Here is a 23,203-nt window from a genome sequence, read left to right as displayed (position 1 = left end):
AATTATTACCTCTACACAAAACATCAACGATAATAACGCTCTTAATAGTAACGGTAATCTTAATGGCGACGCCTACGCCTACGCCGTATCAGCGGCAGCAGTTGCTTCCGCCAACGCCCCGGCTCGGAAATAACAGACCAACATAAATCATCACTTCCACAGAAAACATCAGCACCACAGAAAACATCAACACCACAGACGCCATCAGCTTTATCACAAAAAGGATCACAACTACAAAAACCATCACTCCACCGAGTAAGATTCTAATCTACATCCAAGTCACCTCCCGAACACTCGCCGAAGTTGACTCTAAACCAACAAGTATCCATCCTAAATAGCGCTCAAAACATGTTGGTAAACTACTCATCAGAAGACGAAAACGAAGAACAGGAGACCGAGCAACGAAGCAGGAAGAGAAGACGAGGACGTCTTGAAAAAAACAATTTTGGGGAAGGGGTGTTGGCAAACTAAATTTGTAAGATGTGTAAGAGTGTAAGATTAAATTTAGACTAGTAGCACTACAAGATGTCTCTAGCAGACCGAAACACAGACCTACTTCTTGCTTATGAGTCACCTCACACACTATAATTGCGTTACGGATTACTGATAATGAAGTATGAGCTACTTTAGATAAACGATTCGCCCACTAGACATTAACAATTTAATCATAACAATAGACTTACATCTGGGTATAAATTAAATAGTACTGGCACATATATATGAAAAGGGACTTAAACAAATTCATAATTGTCACAAGGATAGGGCTATGTTTGTGAGACAGCATTGCTTAGGCATGAATATATCCAAGTGTATCATAAGCCCCCTTTTTACAAATAAGAATCCACGTGACATGCTGGATATATCCACATCTCCTGTATACATATAAATACGTAAATTTGCGTGCTCTGCAGGTACCTAGGTTAAAGTTCACCTAACCATCTGTACAGGGGCCCCCACTTAGCGCCATCCAGTAGCTTGGAAAATCGTTGATCCACATTATTCTTTTTTCTTGCAATTGATCAATTGAAGCAACCCACCAAGAGCTATTCTTGACCCGATTATCCCCGGAGACATTGGGAAGCTTTGGCGTAGAAATACGAGGAGCACGTATTTGGCGAGGAATAAGAAGGCTATAGCGTTGGAGGAGAACCGAAGTCCTAGGAACGAAAACAGCCGTGAGGAGTAGAATCAAAACTGGTCGAGGGCAAACGAGATATCGAGGATTAGGCTGAAGGTTGCGCTCGAGCTATCAGCTAGTTATTCGCGGCTTTGGGTTGCGGCAGAAACGGGCAACCGACGAAGCGAGAAGTAGCGACGACAAGCCGTTATTACAGACCACAGGTTTGGACGAGGGGACGACATAACGACGATTATAAGTATACCTGATACGCAGGCTTAAGCACGATGTTTACACCTACCTTCCGCGGCCTCTTCACGAGGCTCCCATCGACTACCCCTCTCTCTAGTCTCTTCCATGGCCCGTCCTCCAGTCGGACTGCTGCCGCGACGGCTGTAGCAGCATGTTCATCGCCTTTCTTCTCCACACCCGTTTCTCGGCAGATACATACAACAACTCCTCAGAATGCGAGAGTCGGTGGTGGAAAAGGTGCCAGTGCAAAAGGTGCTAGTGCGAAAGGTTCTGGTGGTAAAGGCTCTGGTAGGAAGAAGCGCAAAGGAGGGAAGGGTGAGGGTCCTGACCCCAGAATCATGAACCTGAAAGCTTCAATGCCCCGTGCTGTTCCCGCCCCTCTGAGATTTGCGCGAAATCGTGCGCTGCGTCACTGGACTATTCATCGCGCTTGGTTATTGTACCAGCGCAAGGAGCGGGACAGGGAGGCGCATGAGCTGGAGCGGTACGTCTGACCTCGCATACCTTTTCCTTAATACTGTGTTGTGGCGATACGTTTACTAATCGGATACGTAGGATGTATCAATCGATGCATAATGCCTGCGAGGAATTGCGCAAGACAAGTGGACCTGGCACGCGGGACGAGGGATACTTGTATCGTGTGGCTATGGAAAAGAAAGGTGTATACGGACACAACAGCATCCCGATCGAGTATGCGAGACCACAGACGGAAACACCGGCTCGCGAGCCTTGGAACCACGGCTGGACCCGGTGAGGAGTCCTCATCCGGCCCGCATCCGAATTCCCGGTCTAGAATACGTGTAACATAGAATCGTCTCCGACAGTACGTGGACTAGGAACCGTCATATCCAATGAACTATTAGCTGCATATCTGCTGCGTAAGCTTCGGGCACGTCTGCGTGCGCTGTTTTTGTCCCTCTCATCCGATCGCCACTTTTACCTTGGCGTGTAGAGACGTGGGAAGATGCAATTAATTGGATCGTTCGATCATGTACTTTGATGCAGATGCAGATGCAGCGCTTACAGTAACCGCAGTCATGGACATGCCTAGTTGGGGAGGTAGGTAGATGTGTATATGTAATATTTTTTTTTAAATGAATGTTTGCTTGATCCTCTTGGCCCGACCCTCGGTAAGAAGGCATGGAAAAGGAGTGAGGAAAAGCAAGTAAATATCAAATCTACTTTGAAACTGTTGGGGACGCTTCGCCGAAATCCTATGCTTCACTTTACGTTAGAGGCGAACTATTATCCATGTGAAATTAATGCTCTGATTCAATGCTTCTCCTTATTAACAATAGCTATTTTCTCTTCTCGCGATAGAGAACGTTGGGGATTTCCAGGATCGGCTTCACTAATCAGTTCATTCATTTTCAGTCTGTTTCCAACCTAGATACAGGCGTAGTCTGTCATCGTGGGTTCGTCTGCGGGTGAGCGAGGGTGGTGAAGATTTCGCAGCGGAAGTAGTAGATCTCCTTAGACATTTCGATAAACACCTAGATGGGGGTGGGTTTAGATAGATTGGTCGTGGTGATGAGTACGTAGTCTGGAGGCCCTGACGAGAGCTCGTCTCGTTCGAGGTAGATTGCTGGCTGTTGTGAATCCCAATCCCCAATTGCTTCCTCCGGCACGCATAATCCGAGCGCCTCTATCTCCGACTCATCAGCTCTTCTTTCTCCTTCTCGGCCTCCTCTTGTAATATTCCAACAAAAGCAAAACGAAAGGAAAAATAGTACGTCGGAATATTCAATTCCGCCTAAGCCAAACTCCACTAAAGTGAACACCCATTTTTGGTTTAAATCTGTTCCCCGGGGACGTTTCCTACTCGTGTTTCGTGCGTCGATTCCCGTGGCCCGTTCTACAAGTCGCGTCGAGTTCGTACCGTGCCATGCCGTGCCATGCCGTGCCGTGCCGTGCCGTACCGCGCTGCGCCATCTTATAATATAACGCAGCATCCGCCGCCTTCGCCTTTTTCGAAGGTGAGGAGAGCGGCGCGGGTGGCGGCCTCAAACACGTCGTCGACGCCCTCCCCGCTCAGACTCGAGCACTCGAGGTACTTGCGCGCGCCGATTTCCTGCGCGGCTTGCTCGCCCTGTCGCTCCGTCACGAATTTTAGGCTCTTCTTGCGCATCTCCTCGATCGCTACTGGGTCGTCTCGTAGATCCTTCTTTAGTCCTACTAAGATGATAGGGACGCCGGGGCATCGTTCTGTCGCTTCTTCTACCCACTATTTCGCTGTTAGCCAGGATTGTTTCTGTTGTCTCTTGTTGCTCGTAGTGTGGAACGGGAGTTGAGTAGAAGCGGGGGGTTGTCCGACCTTGTGCTTCACGTTGTCAAGAGAATCAGGCGACTCGATCGAGAACCCTATTAGTAGCACATGCGCCTTCGAGTATGCGAGGGGTCGCAGTCGCTCGTAGTCTTCCTGACCCGCCGTATCCCATAATGCTAATTGTACCGACTTGCCGTCGACTCTGCAATCTGTTACGTAGTTCTCAAATACGGTCGGAATCTAAGGGGGCGCAAGAATCGTTAGTCCGTTCGGCCAGGTAGGCTTATGGTAGGGTTCGTGGTGATGTCTGCTTACGTAGTGCTATATGTGATCTGTTAGCAAATGTTCGTTCGGAAGCGCGGAAATCAGACGAGGAAATCAGGGGAAGGGAAAACCTACGGTTGGGAAGTATCCGAGCGTGAAGACGCTCAGTAAAGAGGTCTTGCCGCAAGCTCCATCGCCAATAATGACTAGTTTCCTAGCGATCTTATTAGTATTGTGTTAATTCTTGTAGTAAAACGTGATAGTAGCGTAGTCGAATGCGAAGGGCTATAGATAAAAAGAAGTCGTAGTTCGGCAGGCCTGGCTAGAACGATGAAAGGCTCGAAAAAGGGGTGACGTCGTGGGGATGCGCGTGATGGTTGTCTTTCGAAGATAACCGAAAAGGGATCGACAGCCAAGATGAAGTGAAGCATACCTGCGAATAACATTCTGCGGAGTTGAACTCGCCATTGCTTGACGCGAAGTGAAGTGCACCAATCCCAAGGGGGCCTAATGGTTCGTCTCGTCTGTCTTCGTCGTCGGAATAAACTTAAACTTCTAGATTCGTTTGTGCTTTTTTTGGACGGACGCGTGGACTTGGAAAGTCTATTTCTTGTTTATCCCCGGCTTGGGGGGTCGTCACCTCGTGGCGGGTTGGAATTGGAATATGTAAGCGCAGATATAAGGCCTACGGTGACAAAGTGTTGACGTGAGTTTGTTCAAGTTAGTTATTACTTTTGAATAGGGATAACCAACGGGTCTCCGGGTCGGGCACTAATAACGAATCAATCGTTGATGATACTGGATGTGATGTTTCCAGATTTCCCAATGGAGATATTATCTCGTTTCTTCGATTTCTACTCTTTTACTGCCCTTCTGTGTTATCATAAAGATTTAAGTATGTTTGGGTTAGAAAAAATTGATCGAATACGAGAGGCCTGCACACCAGAGCCGGGTTTCGCGGTCGAATTTAAAGCCTTCCGTTAAAGGATTCCCTGGAGTTCCTTAGTCCCTGTCGGTGCTAATCCCTCCCCTGTAACTTGGAAATTCAGCTTCAAAAATAGAGTGATGCAATTGGTCAGGTTCGATACCAGGCCTTAACTTGTCGCGAATATGTCCAGCTGTGTTAGACTAATATGGCAGCTCTAAGAGCCTTACTGTTAGCGTGGGCAAGACAAGGGGGGACTCCAGTTCAATTTATATACAGAATTCCGTCGTCGTATGTATAGATGAAAAGCCGGCCTCAAGAATCATTCACTACCATTATTATTCACCATGACTTCTACACGACATGCTAAGCTGATGTAAAGCTGCGAGATGCCGCCACTCAGCTGTAGCCATGCTTAAACCCCGAGAAAACGCTACGTTACAAGGACCTGGCTACCTAACATAGTAGATCAAACAAATTGCCCAGGCCGTGCCACAGCATCAGTTAGTCAACAAGGGGGTTGTTGTGAACAGAATCGATTTTCCCAGCGCAATTGGTCCGGCATAACTCGACATGGGATGATGGATGCCGACTTTAACAACTGGTCAGTGACTTTGGCTGCTGGACAGCCATATCGTGAAGGAGCCAGTGACTTCTAAGAATATATCTTAAACTTGCGATGCTACTTCGTTGCCATTCGACCAGTTAACGATATACGTTGTTACTTGCTGCTTGTTGCGAAGCATGTTTGATGAATTGGTGACTGGAGTGGAACCCAATAATATGCAAAGTGGTTCTTCCTTGTCCATTCACTTGGCTTCGCTGGGAATTATTCAGTATCTGATAGCCTATTGTAAAATAGACAGGAGAATCTCAAGCTCTCGATTCGTCAACGTCGAGGAATCAAATCGAGCTAGCCTGTCAAGCTGACCGCTCCCACTTCGTCGCACTGACCCGACTAAGATCGCCCAACGGCTGCAGGTCTCAGCGTAAAAAATTGGAATGGTGCATGTCTCTGCTGCATACTCCCCTCTTAATCCCACTTGAACCCACGGATAGGTAAGTTGCTATCATGACCGTGTCCGACCACACTTGATTATCTTGAGGCGATCATGATGGTGAAGAGGTCGAACATAACATCGGCCTGACGCCATTGGCTACATGTAAGTAAGACCTTTCTTATTAATTGACTACCTAGGTTGGGTAGTCATCATGATGTAGGACAAGTCATGTTGATGTTGGTATTGATTGTTATTGGCATTGTCAGTGTTGGCCAATACATATTGTACAATACAAACCAGGTGCCAGCAAGATACCTAACACATGTTTCCCGTTGCAAAGGCGTGGGGAATAACTGAAACCATGAAATTTGTTTGGGGGACGCTAAGATGCAACTCCTTTCACGCAGCACATGGTCATAGACGTGAGGAATGCCTTGGGCAACCCGCATTCCGATATTTTTTACGCGTCATAAAATCCACATTGCAATTAGCAGTTGTGTTTCTTGAAATAGTAGGCCATTGATATAAGTCTATTTGATGAACTTCATGATTATTTTAGGAATAACTATAATATTAACTAGTTGTCCCGTGAGTGATAGATAAGATTATCTAGGAAAGTTAAAGTTGATAAAACTAAATAAAATGTTGAATGTTGAGAGATATGTATGTAGAACTGGCACCTCGATTAGCCGGGTCAAGGGGTCTTAAGGGGTTGTGCTCAGGGAACTAATGACGACTTACAGCTTTAGCCATCAGGGTACTGTATTGGCGTACCTTATTGCTGGGAATTTTGGGCTGCCTCAGCTTCTAAAACCCTGGAGGGGTTACTTAAGATCATGTGACTGCGTAGTACCTTATTCCCCGGCTTGCCGACCGGCAAAACTGGGGCTGATGGAGATGAGGCTGTGGTAACTTTTAGGGGAGGCCTTACTTAAGATGACCTTACCTAAGCGGTTATGTACCTACATGTAAGGTTTTAGCATAGTTTTGGAAGAACCGATCCAATAAGCGTGCAGGCGTGAAGGTACCACAAGCCAAAGTACCTAACCTAAGCTACTTTTCGAGATTGTACATTGTACATAGTACCTGCCTACCTGAGATTTCGACGTCTTTTGCATCGAAAAGCCAGACGCAAGAAACGCCAACATCTTAAAAATCACGGCCGACTGCAACAACAACAACATCTCTGACCACCGAACGTAATTCTCCCTGGTGATCAGCCACCACTCCGACGGGCCTGTCGGCGTTGCACTCTTTAGCATATTTACGGCGCCAAGGTTAGATACAAAACCCACTATCTCGTAGATTGCAGCACCTATTTCCGGTTCGGACAGTTGCCAATTTGCATGCTCGAGAGGGGCACAACCACGATTCATTAAAGATTCACCTTCGCCAAATCGATCATAATACCGACTTATCCTGCAGCTAATCATCCTTTTAACTTAGGTGATACCGTTAAATCTGCATCTACTAATACGTAACGCTTGTCAGCGAGTTGTTTAACTCGGATTGTCTCCTAGGAGTAGATCGCACATGACTCCCCCCTCGCTTTCGCGTCATAACCTCCCTTGAGAATGCCTGGCAAAAACAACAATCGACAGTCGGCCGCGCAGGGCCCTCAGCCTCCGACTCCCAAGGCTACAGCGAAATATACGAACAAGGATGGAACCAAGTATATATCCGTCCCCAAGTCTTCGGCTTCTACTCCTCCACCCCAGCCGTCGCCTACGACAACCTCATCCTCCAGAGGCGGTGCTCCGACCAACACCCCGGCAGCTGCAGACATGCCTCCTGCGCAGCCGGTAAATCGCAAGAAGCAAAAGCGCCGAGCGAAGGCCGCCGCGAAGGCTGCAGCTGAACAAGCAGAGGCCGTAGCAAATGGGCTCCCCAGCCCCGCATCTACGAGTAGCGTGCCTTTACCTATCGGAACAGAGTCGCAGAGAAAAGACGCGCACTATTCCCGGAATACCATACCGAGCAAAATCCCTCCCTCCCACAACCACACGCACAATGGCGAGGACTGGGGTGATGAAACCGAAAGTGACGACGAACACCCCGAATCTGCCAATGGTTCGGCGCACAAGCCTTCTAAGAAGTCCAAGAAAAAAAAGAAGAAGGGCACGATGGAGGAGGCCGCTAGTAATAGTCCCTCGGGCATATCTAAAGAGAAGATATGGAACACTTCAAACGAGCAAGAGCGAGAGCGTATCAAACAGTTCTGGCTGGGTTTAGGAGAGGAGGAGCGAAAATCCTTGGTCAAGGTCGAGAAAGACGCGGTGCTCAAGAAGATGAAGGAACAGCAGAAGCACACATGCAGCTGTTCTGTCTGCGGGCGCAAACGGACGGCAATCGAGGAAGAATTAGAGGGTCTCTACGATGCTTACTATCAAGAGTTGGAATCATTTGCGAATCAACCTCACAACCATCCTAATGCGCCCCCTATGTTCGAACCTAAGAGATTCGGACCTATGAGCGGACTACATCCCCCCGGAGCCCTTCCATCTAGATTTTCGAACCATCACCCGTCTCATGGTCGCATAGTGGAACATGTGGACAACGACGAAGACGAGGAAGATGAAGTAGAGGAGTATAGTGATGTAGATGGTTTGGATGACGAGGATGAGGATGAGGATGAGCCTGAAGAGATCCCTCGCGACCAATATCCTAACGATTTCTTTAATTTTGGTCAAAGTCTCACTGTGAAAGGTAAGCTACACTTCATATGAGCCCGATTCATACGTGTGTCCAGCGTGTTTGAATAACATGTTTTAGGCGGCATTCTTACTGTAGCAGACGATCTACTCAAGAACGACGGCAAGAAGTTCATAGAAATGATGGAGCAGCTAGCCGAGCGAAGAATGGCGCGCGAGGAAGATGCTAAAGATCACTACGCTGGTGCATACAGTCACACTGTTAATGGTGCTTCTCTACCTAACCCCCACAACCATCCACCTCTCGAGGATGAGGAGTCGGAAGAGGACGAAGAGGAAGAGGAGGAGTATAGTCAGGATGAAGACTATGAAGAGGAAGAGGTAGTTAGCGAGCATCCACCCTAGGCGCGCCGTCTGGCTGATAAATTATACAGGACACCATGACTGAAGAGCAACGTATGGAAGAAGGCCGCCGAATGTTTCAGATCTTCGCCGCACGAATGTTTGAGCAGAGAGTATTGACCGCATATCGAGAAAAGGTCGCCAGGGAACGTCAGGAGAAGCTTCTTGAAGAGCTCCAAGAAGAAGAAACCCAAGAAACCCAACGAAAAGCAAAGAAGGCAAAGGAAGCACAAAAACGGAAAGACAAGGCGGCCCAGAAGAAGCAAGCCCAGATCGAGGAGAAGGCGAGACGCGATGCCGCCAAAGCAGCAGAAGATGCGGCTCGCTTAGCGGAAGAGGCAAGAAAGGTTGAGGAAGCTAGATCTAGGGCGGAAGAAAGGCGGAAGAAGAAAGATGCCCAGAAAAAGGCGGAGGAAGAAGAACGGTTAAAAAAGGAGGCTGAGCGGCAGCGACGCGCTCAGGAGCAGAAGGAAAAGCAACTGGAGCAGGAGCGCAAAGCTCGCGAAGCGAAAGAACGCGAGAAGAAGCTAAAGGAAGAACAGCGACGCAAGGAACAAGAGGCTCGTGAGCTTAAGGAACGCGAGACTCGAGAAAGGAGAGAGAAGCATGAGAAGGATAAGAGAGAAAAGGAGTTACGAGCAGCCCAGGCAAAGGCTGACCGGGACGCCAAGGAAAGGTCTAAGCAGGAAGAAAAGGAGAAAGCGGCTGCTAAAGCTGCAGCTCCTATAATCCCTATTCCAACTCAGCCTGCAAAGAAACAGCATCCCGTCTCGATTCCTGTGCTCCCTCACCAACCCCCGCCAAATCACGCGTCGCCTCAAATAGCAGTTGCAACTCCCGTTCTGCCCAAGGCTCCCACACCAATGAAGCCTCGCTCCGTATCTCATGAAGTAACGAGATCAGCTTCTCAGGCTTCTCATTCCGCTTCTGGTCCAAGCCAGAATGTGTCGCCACTCACCCAAACTCCGCTACATACTAGCCCTGGCCCTATCGGCCCGCCTAGAAAGGCTTCATCTAACGGTCCGGTAAATATAGGAACTCCCATCCCTCATCCGGCATCTCCTCTTCATATAGGAGTCAGGAGTCCGCCCAGTGTACATCAAGGGCCGTTCACTGGACTACCCATGAGCCTACAGGGTCCTCCCGGAATACCACCTCCACATATGGCTCCAAGCTTCAATCGAATGCACGAACCAATGTTCCCCCCTCCTGGAAATTTAAACTTCCGCCCCGTGGGTGGCATACCGACACCGCCGGGCTTTCCCGCTCCTGGCCCGATGAGCAGTCGATCTTTTCTAACTCAGCATGTGCCCCCCGGTTTTCATCACCCGGCAGAACAGGCCCCGCCGAATATGTCCCATCAAGGTTTCTCCCCGGAGAGTGTATCGGGACGGCCGCCCTCACACTCGCGACAAACATCTGCTTCTTTTGACGCGAATTCTCTCTCCGGTGCTCCATCCCAACCAATTAGCAGACCAGCACCAATTGGTAGACCAGGAAGCGTGGTTCACGGGCAGAAAAGCCATGACCTGTCAGCCGATATCGATGATGTGAGCAACCATCTCGGCAGCAGCGCCTTACTTGACGACACGGATGTACCTTTAGAAACTGTAAACTCCCCTCGACGAAGCACCGCCGCTCCAGGTCGGGTTCCATTCCCAAGCGCGCCGTTCATGGATCCGTTCCTAGGCTCGCCACTCAACACTACTACATGGGGCCCTCCAAACGTGTTTTCCCCGCCGCCCGGCTTCGCCAACCCTAATCCTACATGGCCAATGAACCCCTCGTTTGGTGCTCCTGCCGCTGGTATGCGAACCTCACAACCTCGACCTGTTGCTGTCCGTCAAATGCTTGTGAGCGCATGCAAAGAACTACAGGCTCTCGGATCCAATACGAACGGATATGTCGACCTGCTTGCCATCAAAAGTCGTGTGAATAGCATGAACCCACCAGGACACGACCCCGTATCTGAAGGGGAGTTATTAGATATGTGCGAAACCGTAGGAAGCTCACATAACGGCGGCGGAAGCTTCGATGTGCGGACCAGTGAGGACGGGAAATTATCCGTCCGCTTTGAAGCCGATAGAGGATCGGTTTCGGGGCGAAATGTGCTGGGAGCTCCCGGCGAGATCAGCAGTCCAATTGTAGGAGTTGGTTCGCCAAGTCGTGCGGGTCCCTCGGCGTAGGAACCAAGGATCTTGAGAATAATAAGGAGGACCCAGGGTAAGGGTAATTCGGTTACTGGCGGGGGGTGGATAATGGGCCGACGTCTAGGCCAGGATTCATTTTGAGATTCTCTTCTCCGTATGAAACCGGAGCTATATCCGGCTCGTCGGAGTTGATCGTGTACCTTTTGGGCCGCTACTGGGTGAGCAGTCGCGGCACGTTTGTAACCAATAGGTCGACTATCCTTTGGGACAGTCGTCATAGCACGTGGGAGTAGTCTATGCCTTCAGAGATGCGCGAGAAGGAGTGTCTTTTTTACCTTTTCTCTCGCCCCCGATTTTTAGGGCCGTTAAGCAGGTCATTGTTATGAATGGGAAACCTCGTTGAGCATCCATACTAGAGCGCTTTTTGTTCAGTATTAGCGAAAATAATATTTCACAACAATGCGGCCAGAAGCTGGATGAGTCGCAGATGCTTATTCTTGAGAAGTTTTAGACCCGTTTAATTTATATGCTGAGCACAGTCGTGAATAGGGACCTTAATTAAGTCTTTTACTTATAACTTATAATTTTTATTAGGTAAGTGTACTGTCGATATGCGAAGTCTTAACCAAGGAGAGCTTCACTCATAGCAGATTGCAAAAGAGCAAGTATTAGAGCAAGTATTAGCTACGAGAAAACAAACACATCCGCTTATAGCTTAACGACTAAGATTCATACAAAGCTCATTATAGCTGAATTCAATTATATCTGCCAAGGCTAATGGTCATCGCATCATAGAAGGGCATTATTAAAGGGTAACAAAAGACAATGGGCACAGAGGTATGCGGAGGGAAAATTTACTCCATAATGATAACAAAGACAAAGACAACCGCACTGAAAACACCAATTATCCGAGGTATCTAAGCGAGTTACAATATCATGAGCCCGAAAGTCCCGTTTTCCATATCCTTGCCACGCCCGACTTCGCTTAATTCCATGATATGGTATCATTCATTCGTCAGTTCCGCTCCATATGAACACATCCTTCAGCTTCAATTTTCTTCGTTCCATTCTTCTTCAACTTAGCTCCGCTTCAGCTCCTGAGAATACGTGTCTCCAACGCACCATTACTAATGGTGGCTCGGAGCATGTCCCGAGGGATCCTGTGAAGCGTCCACGTACGGGGAATCCGCAAAGGGATTCTGTCCGCCGGTTCCTACGCTAGGCTCACGCTTCGGCGGGATAGCAGTCTCCTCGTCAACCGCGTTCATATAAGCCGTCTTGGCGATGGCCGCGGCCTCGGCGCGCGCCTTCTTCTTGCGCTGGGCGATCTTGTCGGTGCAGCAGAAAAACAGAAGGGTGGCGAAGCCTAGACCGAAAATCGTAGCTAGGAAGACGGTGACGATGATCTCGCCGACGTCCAGAGTGTCGTGGCGTAGCATGCACAGGTTGTTGCCGTCCTTGTCCGTCGAGCAGAAGTTTTCGGCCTTGCAGACCGACGTCGGGACTTCGGTCTCGAAGCACGGGAGGGTTTGCCCGGATTCGCTGCCCGTGGATTGGATGGGGCAGGAGGTCGCTTTGGTGGTGGTTTCGGAGCTGCATTCGATGGTGGGTGTGAAGACGCCCCCTGTGGCGGTTGCGGATGATGTGCCGGTTTCTGCTGGCGCGGGTGTAGGTGCTGGTGTAGGAGCTATGGCGGATATTTGGTTAGCTACACGTATTATATCCCGCAACTTACTTAGGTATTTAATCACTGAAGGTAAGCCTCACCTGGCACGGGTTCAGGCCCTCGCCGTCGAAGCTCGGCGACGGACTTGCCGTTGTGGAAGTTGTTAATGATGAAGGCGGCTTCGATGGTGGACTCGGCGCTCGTGCAGCCGGCGTTGCGGAAGCATCGCTCTAGGTCGTCGGCCTCGACGTATTCCGGCACATTGCGGAAACAGTGCGTAAGAGAACCCTTGTCACCGCAGGCTGCGGCCGCGGAGAGTCCTAGAGCGGCATCGCGAATGTACATAGCTCGATCTGCTATCGCCGGACTAGCGCCGAGAGACGATGCCGGGAAAAGTAGAAGCAGAGGCAAAAGGGTGGCCGGGAGGGCCGCGGCACCCGATCTTCGTCCGTGCATGATGATGATGGTTGGTAAGATGTAGAGCTCAGGAGAAGTAGCAGCACGCTAAAGTACCGTCCCGAGACTGTTCAAACGAAGATGGAACTAGATGTCGCTCAGTCGAGACAACAGCTTTATAAGTTGTCCAAATAGGTGGGAGCCTAGAGGCAAAATTCGAACTGCGGTTTCTTCCCAAGAACTAGAACCGAACAAATCCACGTTCCGATTTGCCCGATAAGTATTTATCTCGTAGTCAAGAATATTTTATCTCCTAGTCCGTCTCCAGGTTTTCAATCTCCTGATTCTTGCCCTAGTCACTGCTGGAATAACAGTTATTGATCAGAGCCCGTGAGCCGCGCAGAAGTCATCAATGACGAAGGGTAGGAGATGGGAAACACAAAAAAACCAGAAGAAAAATAATCGAAGAGGATCTGACTAGATGGAGGTACGGGTTGGCTGAATATGTAGGTAAGAAAAACGCATCCTTCTAAATGCTGTCCAGATGCAGCTAGGCTAGGTAGTCAGTCAGTCCAGTCCAGTCCAGCCCAGCCCCATCATGATGCTTTTCAGGGTCTTCTGCTATTTTTACAGGGCTAGGTAACGGCAAGGGGAACAGCTAGGTAGCTCTCACAACGCTGCCGGGTGCCTAGGGCTCCTACTGCGGAGGTATTGTACATGCCATAGGTACTACGGAATACATAGGTATGTATATCCATCTGCATCGCGCAGCAGAACACTAGCCGATAACTACATAAGGTAACCTGATGTAACTACCTACCTACCTAGGAGGTACCTTAAAGGGCGGAAATGAATTTCGAGGGCTTTGTAAGTGACCTATTTTGGTGCTGACCTACATACGGCATGGCGGGACGAATCACATATCGATCCCTCGCGTTAGAAAACAGGAGTGTTGCGGCTGGCTCGGAAACGGCACAGCCCTCATGGCACTGTCATGATTGGGTAGATGACTCTGTTTAATTAGTCGGGGATTGAATCAGGAAGTCTGTGTTTCCCCATGGAGAGAGTACAAAGAAATAAGAGGATCTGTTAGACAAGTGTTTCTCTACCCGGGTACGCAGAACGTGTCGGTCAGGTCAGATGCAATACGGGGAGAATCCGAAAAATCCGAACGAGAACAGACAATGGCCCGATCTGCCAGAGCGGATTGTGGGGGATCAGCCAAAGCTTGGTTTTTGCCTTATCTAAGCTGATCTTCTCTGCATGTCAGATTTTTGTTAATGCCCACACCATGAACCTGTCGAGGCGAGCCTATGGGATGGAAGCCACACCAGCTCGGGATAATTCATTTATTGCAATGCCGATCTGTACTTACCCTGCGCCGCTGTCAATTTGGTATCCGAGAGGTAACTCGATAGGCTTTAAACCTCCCGTGCTTGATATCCCTCACCACCGATAGTCCACTATATGAAGTAAAGTGCCTCCTCAAGCGAATTGGACTAGGACACGTCGGGCGATTTAGGGCTGTACACTACCCCCCTCCCTTGTCCATGCAGGAGAGCTAGCACGGTGGCTGAGCCGAAGCTCCGCAAGGGGCTCGGAGAAAGCTGAAGGCCAGGCCAGGCCAGGCCCTGCAGCTGTTGGTCCCGCGTACGTGCATATTCTGCTGGGTTCGCGTCTTGCATTGCAGGATACCTTCTAAATCGGTATTGATTAGGCTATCGTTTGCGGCGACCCAGATATTTGCCGAACGACGTTACGTTGTATACACTACATTAATGCCGGTTGGCTTTAGGTGTGTTTTCGGAGATTTTTTTTGATACGCTTCGAGTGTTGTCGAAGAGTGCATGTTGAATTTACCATCAGCTATTAATTAATAAGTAGGGGAATCATGACATTTCAAGTCTTTGTTGCTTTATAAGCGAATTAGACCTCCTGATGGGGAATCAAGTCAAAATCATTATGTTTTCAACATTTTGAAATAATCACTCACCTATTCAATTAAACCCGATTCCCTAGCCTTGCTCGCTGGCTTTATACCGGATGAATTGAAGCGGAGAGGTAGTGTTTTCAATGAGAGAGTGTTGTTGTACGTAGGTTAGGTAGTTATAATCATGACTTGGAGGATCCCCCATAGATTATCTAATGCAACTTCCCGTCATCTACCTTTATATCAGAATAAAGATGTCGTTGGTAGAATATGAATGCGGTTATCCGCGATGAGGTTGACGGTAGGAATGGGACCGGAACTCTCCGTGCTCAACTTATGGTACCTAATCGTACGTCTAGACTCCGTAAAAGGTTCGCCTACCTATTTCTATATTTCTTAATTCGAAACGACGAGGTTAATAAGGTAGACGAAAGAGTAACTAAGGCTACCTTAAAGTCACTCAAAATCTAAGCACCTATTTAGTTAAGCTCATGATATTATACCCGGCCCTATGCATATTGTTTACACATTTGACTCATGAATCTTCAAAAATACACTTATGATATGAGATTTTGGAAGTAACTGAACTAAGCGATTACCTAAGTTGACAGGGGCAGCAGGGGATACCCACGTGATTTCCAGTGGCACTGACTGCCCTGCTGCCCTGTTTAAATAGATGTATACGTCATTGGATACGAGGCAGCCGCAAAACATACATTCCAGATTGCTGCTTGCCCAGTTGCCTTACCCTTACATAGAAGACACAACATCTTTTCCTTCACCTAGAGTCTACAAATCCTGGACTAAGCAGATACACTCATAACCACTATCAAAATATCAACATCTATTTACGAAATCGCTCAACACTAAACCTGCCAAAATGCCTCTCGTCGTCCCAGGAATCACCGATAACTCTCAGGACAAGACTACGGAGTGGTCTGGCAAGCTAGTAGGAAAGACAGTATCCGAGAATGATCACAGCGAGACGGTATGTACCAACTTTCTCTCATCATATCTCTCCCAAATAGAATCATTTATACGCATGAAGATACCAGCTAACACATGCAAATTCTAGAACTTCTGCAAAAGAGATCTCCCCCAGAAATGCCGTGTCATTCAACCTGGCATGATGGTGACTAAGGACTTCGTCCCGGATCGACTGAATGTTCATGTCAAGGACGACGGCACTGTAAGCCATGTACAACATGGTTAAACATTTTACCTAGGCAATTTACACCTTTGTATGACGGAGATGAAGCCGTTGAGTTCGGAATGGAGGGGTTCGCCGGAAAGGAACATTATGCGTAACCTACCTACTTAGTACCCTTGAATATCGGCAATAAGAATGACTAGCAATTAATTACCTAATCATTAGCAACAATATCTTTGACGTAGTTTTATTTGTCCATTTTAGATGGACTGATCCGCGACGTGCAGCGTAAATGAATGATGGTCATTAAGGTTGTTGATAGCAAGTACCTTTGTACAATACAATACCGTATGCCCCCGCTAGACCGGGAGCTTTCGAGGGGTCGAGTTTGCCCCGCGCTTTGCTGCTTTGGACTAGGAACTATGGAACTATGATTGCGGGGCATTTCATCCAAATGCCCCTCCAAACTTTCACGAGCTTCTACTCTAAACATCATTTAATATCGATTCAGACTATTATTTGACAACCCCTAAAATCGCATAATAGCCAATTGACCCTAGACTCGCCAAGATGTTCAAGAGAGAGTAAGCATTCCTCTCCTCTCAGCATATCCTAACTTTCTTAACCAGAGTTTTCGGTGATTATGATCTAGCTAATCATCCCACTTTACCAACAAATAGAATAACCGCCGCGCCCAAATCCAAGCTAAAGTCGTCGGTCCAACGATCTTTGCGCCAGTCCTTACTGTCGACATACCCGCTGTTAAACCCCTACATCGATGAGATCCTACCGAAGAAAGGGTCGCTCGAGGCCATGAAGCTTCCCGATCGCTGCACACTGTACGTGTTAGACTCCCAGCCGCTCTTCTTCCAGCAGGATACGACAACGCTGCTACCGCACCTACGCCTCGTCCACCGCTTCCCAGACGCCTTTCCTAGTATACGCATAGACCGCGGAGCGATTCGCTTCGTATTGTCCGGAGCCACACTCATGGCGCCCGGTCTGACAAGCGCTGGCGGCAGATTACCCAGCGGCGTCAGCACCGAAGAGGGGAAGGAGGGTCTAGACGAAGACGAGAGGTGGACCAGGGAGTTGGAGAAGGGAGAGCCCGTGGTGGTCCGAGCCGAGGGGAAGCTCGAGGCATGCGCCGTGGGATTCTTGGTCATGGGCACCAAGGAGGTCAAAGAGAAGGGTAAAGGTCCCGTTATCGAGGATGCGCACTATCTGGGCGATGGGTTATGGAGGCTCACTACGGACTAGAGTGAGTCGCGGTGGAGTGTAGTCGATTTGCTGGTTAAGCGAGTATCATTACATGAGGCACGTGCACTGGTCCGGGGGTCTCGATGAAGCTCTCTCAGTTGTGAGAAGCGTTACTATCCGAGGAATTCGTACTACTAGGGCCAATTATATTTACATACAATTCTATGAAGGTTCTGAAGAGGCGAAGAGATCAGAATATGAAAGTGAATCAGAGGTATTTTTATTAATTGCATTTCGATGGGATATGGTTCCGGTGAGACGTGCACACAGAATAGAATATTGGATTGATACTAATCTGCAAGGATACCTGTGTCGGGTTTATAATGATCAGATAGCTAGTCGATCAATTTGAAATATTCTTCCAATAGAAATTTCAAATTGACCCTATGTATTAGACTAGACTCTGTTTGAGAAGGTTGTTTGCATTTTCTTATATGCATTATGTTTGCTACCTCCGAAGTGGGGCCGCGATGCAAACCGGATCGGAGCCCCGCTTAACTTTTGCCTCCGGCAAATTCACCGGAATGCTCCGAAAAGGGGTAAAGTGCTAAAGAAGCTACAATAAAAGTTTGCTTTAATGTGTATTACAGTTGTCTATGTCAGTGAGATTCTTTGACCTCTACTAAAGCTACTCGCTTATCACCTTAGACCAAAAGCCCCATCCAAAACATGCTATGAAAATCACAATGCGCTATCTTGAAGATGTCTAACCCTGTGGGCTATATCTATCCATATTGGTACTAATAAATCAACTGATTCCTGTAAGAGTTAATATTCTTGTATAGTAAAAGGGTACTAGGGGGTGTTTGGCTACTTAGCTTAAGCCGGGTATTAGGGATCTACGATACCAAGTCAAAAGGCCACAGCGAGTTAAACGGAGGAAGCCACAATAGGAGAAGCTCGCGCAATGTTCCAATTTTAGTGGCTAAGAATAGGAATCGATTGATCAACGCAAACAAGAACTATCTATAACTAGCAAGTGCTATCAACGTGTCTGCGAGAGTAACGTGTCTGCGAGAGTAACATGTCTGCAAGAGTCTGCTCGTTTGCCATGAAATTCATCAACCGTACAATCATCTGGCTACAACATTACAAATGTCGTCCAGTTTTCATAATAGTAATAATAAGTTTTTTTTTTCCTTCAAATTCGAATAAGAATGCTGTGGTCTCTTCAAAGAATCATTCAAATAGAAAAGCAAAGCGCAATAGATATGGTTCAACATATCATGTCAACATGTCATGTCAACATATCATGACTCGGAGTAAAACTTCTCAGGAGTCGAACGGCGATTGGTGTAGTGCGAGGGCGTCTAGTGAAAGAAAAAAGCCCTTGATCACTCGAAGAAGATCGGCTCTCCTTCGGGGGAGTAGTCGAAGATATGGGCGCTTGCCTGGATGGCCAGGGCCAAAGCGATCTCTTGACGGAAACCGTAAACTAGATGGTGCATTCTACCGACCAGGTGCGGAGGATAAATTGCACACACGGCCCATGTTCCGAATGCCCCCATAGGAAGCGTGCGGAAACGTCCGTGAACGCCCTGATATTGGACCCAGCATCTTTGAATTTCTCCCAATATGTGATCATGGGCGTTTGCGATGATTTCGTGGCCCGGGACGGGAGCAGCGACGCTGCGTAAAGTCATTGCGACTCGGGTAAAGTACGTCTTCAAATATCCGACTATTGTGTCGAGCACATACTGTCGGCCCTCCCATTGCTGTACCAAAAGGATTGCTGCAATATAATCCTCTCCGGTATAACGAAGATCGTTCAGGTGGAAATCTTTAGTGCCGTAGACCGCCATGAGGGCAATCTTCCAAACGTCGGCGCTCTCGAGAACGTAGACAATGCTGTGGCGTTGGTTATCACGCGGGTCGACGAACATCCAGTACAAATGGGGTAGAGGCCGAAGCATCTCGACATGCACCAGGATAGTAATTCCACGCGCAACTAGGACTACAACCTCGCTGTAAGATAGCTTGTTAGCGTAATCGTCATACACTAAGCTGATATAATAACGGAAAATACTTACGCGTTGAATAGCTGATACTCCACAGGAGCGATACCTTCCACGAGGAGAAGGCCCGGGCACGCAACGTCTCTAGAATAGACCGTCAGCTTTGTTATCACAGTGATAGATATGGGAAATGAAAGGGAGCTCTATATTATACATACCTCACATGCGGGTAGGCATTGTTGAACAGACCGTGATTCAAGCGGATGAAATCCTCTGCACTAGCAGTGTGGTAGAAAATGCGGGCGATTAAACTGCCTTCGCAGGGGGGCATTTCGAGCAACTCTAGTTCGTCACCGAAGAGCTCGCGGGCTGGGTTAGGCAACGGGGGCTGAGGAGCCGGAACGTCGAAAACCCCTACGCTGATGTTCTCTGCAGGGGTGATGTTCTCTGCAGGCGGAGCAGAGATAGGGGAGTGCTCGGACTCCAAGATTCCCCAAAGGGTTGCGGGGCCAGGAGGGGATGCCATGATGGTTAGTTAGACGGCTTGTATAGGAGATGAAGTTCGAAGACCAAAGCTTGTAAAGAGGCAGGCCTGCGTTGGAGATGGCTTGGGTAGGGGATAGGCTGGATGGGAAATATCTTGAGTACAGGTGGGAGGAGCTCAAGGTAAAATAGGTTGAAGGTGAAGGATAGAAGGGAAGAACATGCAAAGTGGAGGAGAAACTATCTTCTTAAATAAGAATCACTGAGCAGGATGGCAACCACTCTCAAGGCAACGATTTGTTTGGGGGGGCTGTAATACGCAGGTCACTGTGAATTGTAGGCCTACAAAAGGTTCTGGTGGTTTGCACATAAGTGGGTAAAGGAAGTAACTGCTCTGTAACATCCTACTAAGAGGGGATTTTGGAGGAAACTATGCGCAGCCTTGTACAGGGCGCCCCTACACAATACTCAGGCTAGACCCAAAATACTAGGGATAAACAGCTAGCATACACGAGGTATGTACCTACTAAGGACTCAACATAGGTACTAGGTCATCTGTACTAGCTTCGAGGAGGTTGTCACACCAACTGTTCAGGGACGCAGGCTAGATGCTATTGTATGCTATTATGTTATGTTTCCCCCCGCAAGGTACTCAATATGGAGTTCCTAGGTAGTTAGTTCATCTGAAGCACTTACTGGCAAATCATCTAGCAGCCTGAGGTTCGTGGAGAGTTACAGAATGTACGAATAATACTAAGCATCGTTTGCCAATAGTCATTCAAGGATTTGATCAGGGCCAATCCTGTACATGCTTCTTAACTTGCCATGTGCTAAGCAACAAATCGTTTTAATGCCATTGCAACATTGGATAGAATTTTGGTCTACTGACCTAAGCTTTGTTTGAATACAGCGAGTTAAATACTTGAACTATTGAGTCACCCAGGAAAAAAATGCTGTACCTATCAGCTGTCCAGTCTTTGCTGGGTTCATGGTCTCTCATGTTCTAGCTTAGGTGCGTTGCAATTTCTTGTTCACTTCCTTAGATAACATGATTGGGGAGAAAGGACTTATAAGACAGATCAGTAATGAACGGCATAATATTTAGGCATGTTCCTTTTTCCCCCAAATATCATTCTTGTCAGAATTCTGCTCATTGAAATTTTGCTGTGACACTCACTAGGACTACACAGTGCCGTGCTTATGGCGATATGATAATATAGAAGGCCGGGCCGGCCCCTGTTAAGGGAAGGTTTGCTCAATCAACCGGCCGAGTAATGTCGGAGCTCCGATCCGGATGAGGTCCGGATGCGGCATGATCCACCAATCAGGAAGTTAACCGGGGCCGGGATTTCGGGATAGTGTGACCTTGAAGCGGCGAGCGGGGGGAAGATGATTGCTTCAATCGCCGGTGCCAGTCGATTGGGTGGATTCATGTGAATGCACCTATGTATCCACTTCATCTGAAATGTTGGAATTCCCCTAATTTAGGGGAAAGTCTACTTGAATGAAGAGAGTTTGCATAAAAAGTTTTTTAAGGATGTTCCATTTTGAAACATGCTCTGTCCCAATCCTGAATGCGATAGCTAAAATGTGCTGAGTGGGTATTGGAATTTTACTATTTCGAGATGATTAGACACCTCGTTGAGGTAAGTGTCTGTCAAACCTACCAAAAGTTGAATCATACAATTTTTTTTCTCCATAGGTACCTATTAATAAGTACGTTTATTCATACATGTCCCCAAACGAGTGAGATCCTCAACTTGATCTATCATGCGCGTCGGATGGTGATTACATTTACCGACTCGTCATTTGCTACGACCCATCCTTGGCTAATAACCCCAAGGAGTTTTCCGCAGGCTGCCTGATTAGTAAGAGCATATCTGACGTATTAAATGACTCTGTGGCACAAATATCCAATGGTTCCGGCTCTTTAATTGAGGGGGTCCCTTGGCCTATATACCGAGTCTTCCGCCGTAGTTTGTCTTTCCTAACTACCACTACTACTTCACTTCTTGATCTAGCTTGAAAACTATTACCACAATGGCAGCTCATCGTGTTCTTTTACTTGGAGGCAACGGCAAGGTAGCTCGGTTGCTAACACCGATGCTTCTTCAGCGATCATGGGAGGTTGCGAGTATCATTAGAAGTCCAGACCAGGTTGCGGAGTTACAGCAGATTGGAGCACAGACTAATCATAAGGGCAAGCTGGATGTTCTCGTCCGCAGCATCGAGGACGTCAAGAGCGAAGCACAGGCCAAGACTTTGATCGATGAAGTGAAACCTGACTATGTCGTCTGGAGTGCCGGGGCCGCAGGGAAAGGAGCACCGGAGAGGGTATGAGCATCGGCGTTAAGTCCGAATTTTCACTTAAGTCCGATATGTACTAACATCATCTTGTCAGACTGAGGCGATCGATCGCGATGCTGCATGTCATTTCATTCGCGCATCCGTGGCAACCCCGTCGATCACTAAATTCATATTGATATCATTTAATAGCTGCCGCTATGAAAAGATGTCGTGGGTGACGGAGGAACATTGGCAGGAGTATCTTAAGACAACTCGCAATCCATTGAACAGATACTACGAGGCCAAGATCGTAGCGGATAAGGTGCTGTGGGAGGAGGGGAAGAAAAGAAAGGATTTCGCAGCAGTTTCTCTCCGCCCAGGCGTATTGACAATGGAGCCCGTTGGCGGCGTTGCCCTGGGGAAGTATCCGCGAGTAGCAGGAACGACGAGTCGTCCGTCCCTTGCGTACGTTACGGCTTTGCTACTCGATTCTCCGAATCTCAAGACTTCATGGTTGGATATACTAGATGGCGATGAGGATCCGGATGCAGCAGTGAAAAGATGTATTGAGCAAGGGGAGGATTGTGCTGAAGGAGAACCTTTCTATAAACCTTAGTTTAAGCACGGCATACCATCCACCAAAGGCAATTTTTGGGGGCAGAGGGGGAATTCCAGCCCTTAATATACTTCACTCGTTTGGCACCTATCTACCTAGGCTGAGTAATACAAAATATGAAACTTCAATCTCTAATAATGAGATATCGGCTGTATTCACCCTCCCCTTTTTGTTAAACAATCAAGTATTCGGCTGCACATACAAACATGCGTCGAAGATTGCTCTACTGCTCAAAGGCTTCCCAGACGTCACGCATATATAAAGGGCTATAGCTGGTAACGTAGACGATGAGTGGCAATGAAAATATTTTCATGAAATCTATAATGGGGCAATTATTCTACGAACTTCTTCATAATGTTGGTAAGTATAGCAGATATATTGTCCCTGGTATGGAATTGGTTCTATTGAATTAATTCGTGGCGCAGCTTCCAAT

At 48.0% G+C, this 23,203-nt stretch overlaps 7 protein-coding genes across 7 annotated transcripts; 4 read left to right on the top strand and 3 right to left on the bottom strand.

The window, feature by feature from the left end:
* The first annotated feature begins 979 nt into the window (after positions 1-979).
* F5Y00DRAFT_33214 (uncharacterized protein) lies at positions 980-2,167 on the top strand. Its single transcript, XM_048013494.1, has 2 exons — positions 980-1,853; positions 1,925-2,167. Exons 1-2 carry the CDS (start codon positions 1,405-1,407, stop codon positions 2,121-2,123), a joined length of 648 nt encoding a protein of 215 aa, XP_047866487.1. The 5' UTR covers positions 980-1,404; the 3' UTR covers positions 2,124-2,167.
* A 739-nt stretch (positions 2,168-2,906) lies between these two features.
* On the bottom strand, positions 2,907-4,495 carry F5Y00DRAFT_33179 (Rho2 GTPase). The gene is made up of 5 exons (XM_048013493.1): positions 4,333-4,495; positions 4,035-4,113; positions 3,951-3,956; positions 3,684-3,875; positions 2,907-3,593 (listed from the first exon to the last, which is right to left on the bottom strand). Exons 1-5 carry the CDS (start codon positions 4,365-4,367, stop codon positions 3,303-3,305), a joined length of 603 nt encoding a protein of 200 aa, XP_047866486.1. The 5' UTR covers positions 4,368-4,495; the 3' UTR covers positions 2,907-3,302.
* A 7,660-nt stretch (positions 4,496-12,155) lies between these two features.
* F5Y00DRAFT_252245 (uncharacterized protein) lies at positions 12,156-13,150 on the bottom strand (the record flags this gene model as incomplete). The annotated part of the gene is made up of 2 exons (XM_048009917.1): positions 12,156-12,715; positions 12,796-13,150. The coding sequence occupies 2 exons, from the start codon at positions 13,148-13,150 to the stop codon at positions 12,156-12,158; spliced, it is 915 nt and encodes a 304-aa protein (XP_047866485.1).
* A 2,242-nt stretch (positions 13,151-15,392) lies between these two features.
* F5Y00DRAFT_232643 (uncharacterized protein) lies at positions 15,393-16,527 on the top strand. The gene is made up of 2 exons (XM_048007193.1): positions 15,393-16,008; positions 16,096-16,527. The coding sequence occupies exons 1-2, from the start codon at positions 15,901-15,903 to the stop codon at positions 16,231-16,233; spliced, it is 246 nt and encodes an 81-aa protein (XP_047866484.1). The 5' UTR covers positions 15,393-15,900; the 3' UTR covers positions 16,234-16,527.
* A 116-nt stretch (positions 16,528-16,643) lies between these two features.
* Positions 16,644-17,684, top strand: F5Y00DRAFT_232642 (translation machinery-associated protein). The gene is made up of 2 exons (XM_048007192.1): positions 16,644-16,754; positions 16,851-17,684. The coding sequence occupies exons 1-2, from the start codon at positions 16,741-16,743 to the stop codon at positions 17,428-17,430; spliced, it is 594 nt and encodes a 197-aa protein (XP_047866483.1). The 5' UTR covers positions 16,644-16,740; the 3' UTR covers positions 17,431-17,684.
* A 1,080-nt stretch (positions 17,685-18,764) lies between these two features.
* Positions 18,765-20,052, bottom strand: F5Y00DRAFT_268301 (uncharacterized protein; the record flags this gene model as incomplete). The annotated part of the gene is made up of 3 exons (XM_048012230.1): positions 19,604-20,052; positions 19,461-19,529; positions 18,765-19,395 (listed from the first exon to the last, which is right to left on the bottom strand). The coding sequence occupies exons 1-3, from the start codon at positions 19,909-19,911 to the stop codon at positions 18,765-18,767; spliced, it is 1,008 nt and encodes a 335-aa protein (XP_047866482.1). The 5' UTR covers positions 19,912-20,052.
* A 1,558-nt stretch (positions 20,053-21,610) lies between these two features.
* On the top strand, positions 21,611-22,905 carry F5Y00DRAFT_232641 (NAD(P)-binding protein). The gene is made up of 2 exons (XM_048007191.1): positions 21,611-22,202; positions 22,270-22,905. Exons 1-2 carry the CDS (start codon positions 21,909-21,911, stop codon positions 22,768-22,770), a joined length of 795 nt encoding a protein of 264 aa, XP_047866481.1. The 5' UTR covers positions 21,611-21,908; the 3' UTR covers positions 22,771-22,905.
* Positions 22,906-23,203: the final 298 nt, after the last annotated feature.

The sequence above is a fragment of the Daldinia vernicosa genome, assembly GCF_022497035.1.
Source record: "Daldinia vernicosa strain CBS 139.73 unplaced genomic scaffold F5Y00scaffold_14, whole genome shotgun sequence".
Taxonomy (NCBI): Eukaryota; Fungi; Ascomycota; class Sordariomycetes; order Xylariales; family Hypoxylaceae; genus Daldinia; species Daldinia vernicosa.
The sequence above is the reverse complement of the archived record's forward strand: the minus strand, read 5'-3'. Positions and strand labels throughout refer to the sequence as shown.